The 3,779-nt window shown below is 35.1% G+C and overlaps 1 protein-coding gene across 1 annotated transcript; it reads right to left on the bottom strand.

The window, feature by feature from the left end:
• Positions 1 to 624: 624 nt before the first annotated feature.
• On the bottom strand, positions 625 to 1,905 carry LOC124885864 (protein MAIN-LIKE 2-like). Its single transcript, XM_047394117.1, has 2 exons — positions 1,697 to 1,905; positions 625 to 1,372 (listed from the first exon to the last, which is right to left on the bottom strand). Exons 1-2 carry the CDS (start codon positions 1,903 to 1,905, stop codon positions 625 to 627), a joined length of 957 nt encoding a protein of 318 aa, XP_047250073.1.
• Between the last annotated feature and the right edge of the window lie 1,874 nt (positions 1,906 to 3,779).

Raw genomic sequence — 3,779 nt, 5'->3', positions numbered from 1 at the left:
AGTAACCATTGTGCATGTTCTAACTCCCAGTTTGTATTTGGCTTTCCCCGACGATCATGACGAAAGTGGGTGAAATCAAATAGAAATGGAGTTGGAATCACCTGTTGCAATCCAAATTGCCTCATTACTCTATCAGGCAAGTGAACCTCTACCACATCCCAACAGAAGATTGGAACTCTAACACGCCACATGTCTCGTCCAGCGCGACAATAGTCAGGAAGACTCTCAATTAAATCATCAGTATATGGTTCCCAGATAAACTACATGAAAAAGGAAAAAGCAAATGAGTCTATTTACAATTTACATAAAATCAAAGATAAAAAATTATACACAATCTACCTGATCTTCTGTCATAGAGTCAAGTGCATCTTTATAAACTTTTAGCACATGCTTAGTAGTGTTAGTCCAACTAAAGTGTGCAAACCATCTAGTAGCATGTGGACCCCTATGCAAATCAGTAGGAAAAATATCTCTGTACCTCTTTTTCCTACTATCTGTGGCCTAAGGACAGTGATCCTCTCCCATGTCCAACTCTGATACATACATATATATATATATATATATATATATATGTGTGTATATCTGAAGTAGTGGTAGAAATCCGGCTATCTCATTTTGGATACTCTATGGGGCTTTACAAAGAAAACGATACAAGTACGCTAAAGTTGCACTACCCCAACTATAAGACCCAATTGCATTGACGTCCTCGAGCATAGGCAGGTACATAAGCTTCAAATAAGAACCAGATGTATCTGCCATCATCGTACGTGCAATCATCCAGAACATGTAACACCTAGCTTTCTGATTGAGTATTTCTTGAGTTGTCATGTCTGACAATTGTGGCTCACTTAGCATGTGCGCTTTAAGCGCAGAGGCCTTGAGGAAACTACTGCTAAAGTCCCGGAGAGATGGAACAAAACCTAATAATCTTTGACAAATGTTTTGCCAATCACCAATAGTTCTCGTCGTCTCAATACCAAGTACCGGAGCACCATTCACGAGTAATCCATACAACACCTCGATATCTTGCAAAGTGATACTTGCTTCACCTGTTCTAAAGTGGAAAGTATGTGTTTCAGGACGCCAATGCTCAACTAATGAAGTGATCCAACTACGATCAATAGCAGGCTTATTACATCTATAAACACCATACAATCCAGATAATTTAATCACTTCTAAAACTCGTGGATGGATAGGATATTTTTCTACGAGCTTCCAAAAACTTCCATCACTCTTTCTCATATTAAGAATTATATCAGCACTTCCATCCCATATATCCCGTGACCTATGAGTAAGTTGTTGAGTTAATACAGACGGTTCAAGTGGCCCAGGATTCAGCTTGTATGAACTACTACCAGCCTTATAAAAGTACCTATACATAAATGAATATGTTCATTATAATGAACATATTAATCAGCCATAAAAAGGAAAAAATTGTTCTCTTAAGTATGAGCAAAGTTTACAAATATCCTTTCTCCTTTGAAAAAATATCCCAAAATTAAAAGAATTTAAATCTATTTGTTCCGAAATTATAATTTAGAGCATAGTTGAGTAAAATTTGAGAAATACAAAAGTTTAAAATAAAGAGTCAAGTTGAGTCTAGAAAAATAGAGAGTAGATTCGTACCAAAAACACCTTTTCTATGACGTTGAGCCTAGACTTCCGCAATTCGAAACACAGCTGAACCAACAATTACTTAGATGATGGAGTAGCCAGAGGCGTCGAAAGAGACGAGATGGAGTAGCTAGAGGCGTCGAAAGACACACAGCAATTTTTTCTTCTTCTTCGAATTAGGACAGTGGCAAAGAGACGAGAGAATTTTCTTTTCTTTTCAGAATTAGGGCAATGGTTGCCCCTAAAATAATTAGGCTTTTGATTTTTATTTGGTTGGAAAACGTTACTCATAGTAACGAATTACTTATAACACGTTATTATAAGTAACGTTTTATGGTCTATTAAACGTCAAACACCGTCAGTTTTTACTCTTACATTTTTTAATAAAATAATAAAGTAATACGTTATTGGGAAGTACGTTTATACTAATTTTATAAAATTTTAAAAAGACATATTATTTTGATGAATTGATTCAAAAAATGACTTATTTTGATCAAAAATTCGATGAAATGTTATAGCTGGTGGACCTCCGAAAACTAACATCAAAACATTCGTGTCAAGAATATGAACTATATAACCACTCACAACTGTTTAGCATTCCTCTTTCAATGAACCTAGACTGTCATAACAAACAGAATTATTCAAAACGCATTACACATCATAACAAGTTAGGTCAGGAGTGATAGATTGCAGACAGTCGTACAAATTTATTTTTTTACCAAAGCCAATATATCGTACAGAAGTTCAAATAGATTTGGGACGTTGAACTTCAAGCACGCTAGACAGTTGATTGCATTGCATCATCATAAAACCCCCCTCGGAACATTTTTTTTTTTCCGAATAATCGTGGTGTTCAGGCCAAGCTTGCACGCACCTTGATTAATTTCAAGACTAGGGCAGATGAAAAGAATTTATCTCCGCTAATATTTGAACCTGAGACCTCAGGATTCACAACCACTTCATTGACTATTAGGCCACACCCCTCCAAACATATTTAATTTTATAAAAATTGTTGAATAGCAGAACCACCCCATTTAAAAGTTTAATCAATTAGAGTTTGACACACTTTTATTTACTCAATTAGATCTTCAACTCACGCCATCATGTGCTAATCGTCCTTATTTTTTCTCATTGGCCAAACACGTGATTTATTCTTATTTTTGCCAAAGTACTAAAACTCTAAACTCTGCTCCAATACTATGTTGAAGTACGAACAATTCATCTAAAAGGTTAAACTATTAGATACAACATTTGTATTTACTTAATTACGTCTTCAACATAAATGTACTTATTATAATCTTCATCCTTTGCTTCGATACGAGGCACAAAAGTGAATCCAAGTGTCATAAACATGTTTAGTCAAATTAATGGAATTATTACCAGTAACTTCCAACAACAAAAAATGGACAAAAAGCAGTAGGCTCCACCATAAACATGACAAATAAACAAACCTTCTATGCCACTCTTTTTTGGAATTTAACGTAGCTTGAAGCCGCTTGGTAGATTCTCCCACGAACATTCTTCTTTAATTGCTTTTAGTAACAACTGTTCCTCAATTGTCGCCGGCATACGCTGCATTTGACTTCAACAGTTCAACTGCATTACATAATTCGTAGAGCTCGATCACACATTTTTCTACTATTGACTCTTCCATTTCACTATGAGGTAAAAGCAGTAAGCGAAGTAACTGGTAACTGATAACTTCCCTGAATATGGATCGATCGGAACTAGGGTCGGGTCAAGGAAACTTGACTTAAATCGGGTCGGATCCTGCCGGTGAAGAGTGCCCAACTCAATGGAAGAAGAGAAGGAGGAACGTGTGAAGATCTAAAAATGGTGAATGAGTAATGGGAAAAGGCTCAAATATGTCAGTGAAGTATCAGAAATGACTTATTTATGTCATTCGTTAAAAGTTGGGCTCATTTATGTCATCCCTGTTATAAAACTGACTCATGCAAGCCATTACTTTTTAACAGCCGATTTTAAAAAATAGTCTTGCCACGTGGCAGCTTATTAGAGGGTCACGTCATTTTTTATTTTATTTTTTATTTTTAAAAAAAATAATATTTTTTTTTTAAAAAAAATTTGATCCATTAAAAAGGATCCACCTAATTTTTTGATCCATTAAAAATTAATTTGATCTATACTTTTAAAATTTGATTAAT

This window comes from Capsicum annuum, chromosome 7 (genome assembly GCF_002878395.1).
Source record: "Capsicum annuum cultivar UCD-10X-F1 chromosome 7, UCD10Xv1.1, whole genome shotgun sequence".
In the NCBI taxonomy this organism is placed as follows: domain Eukaryota; kingdom Viridiplantae; phylum Streptophyta; class Magnoliopsida; order Solanales; family Solanaceae; genus Capsicum; species Capsicum annuum.
The sequence above is the reverse complement of the archived record's forward strand: the minus strand, read 5'-3'. Positions and strand labels throughout refer to the sequence as shown.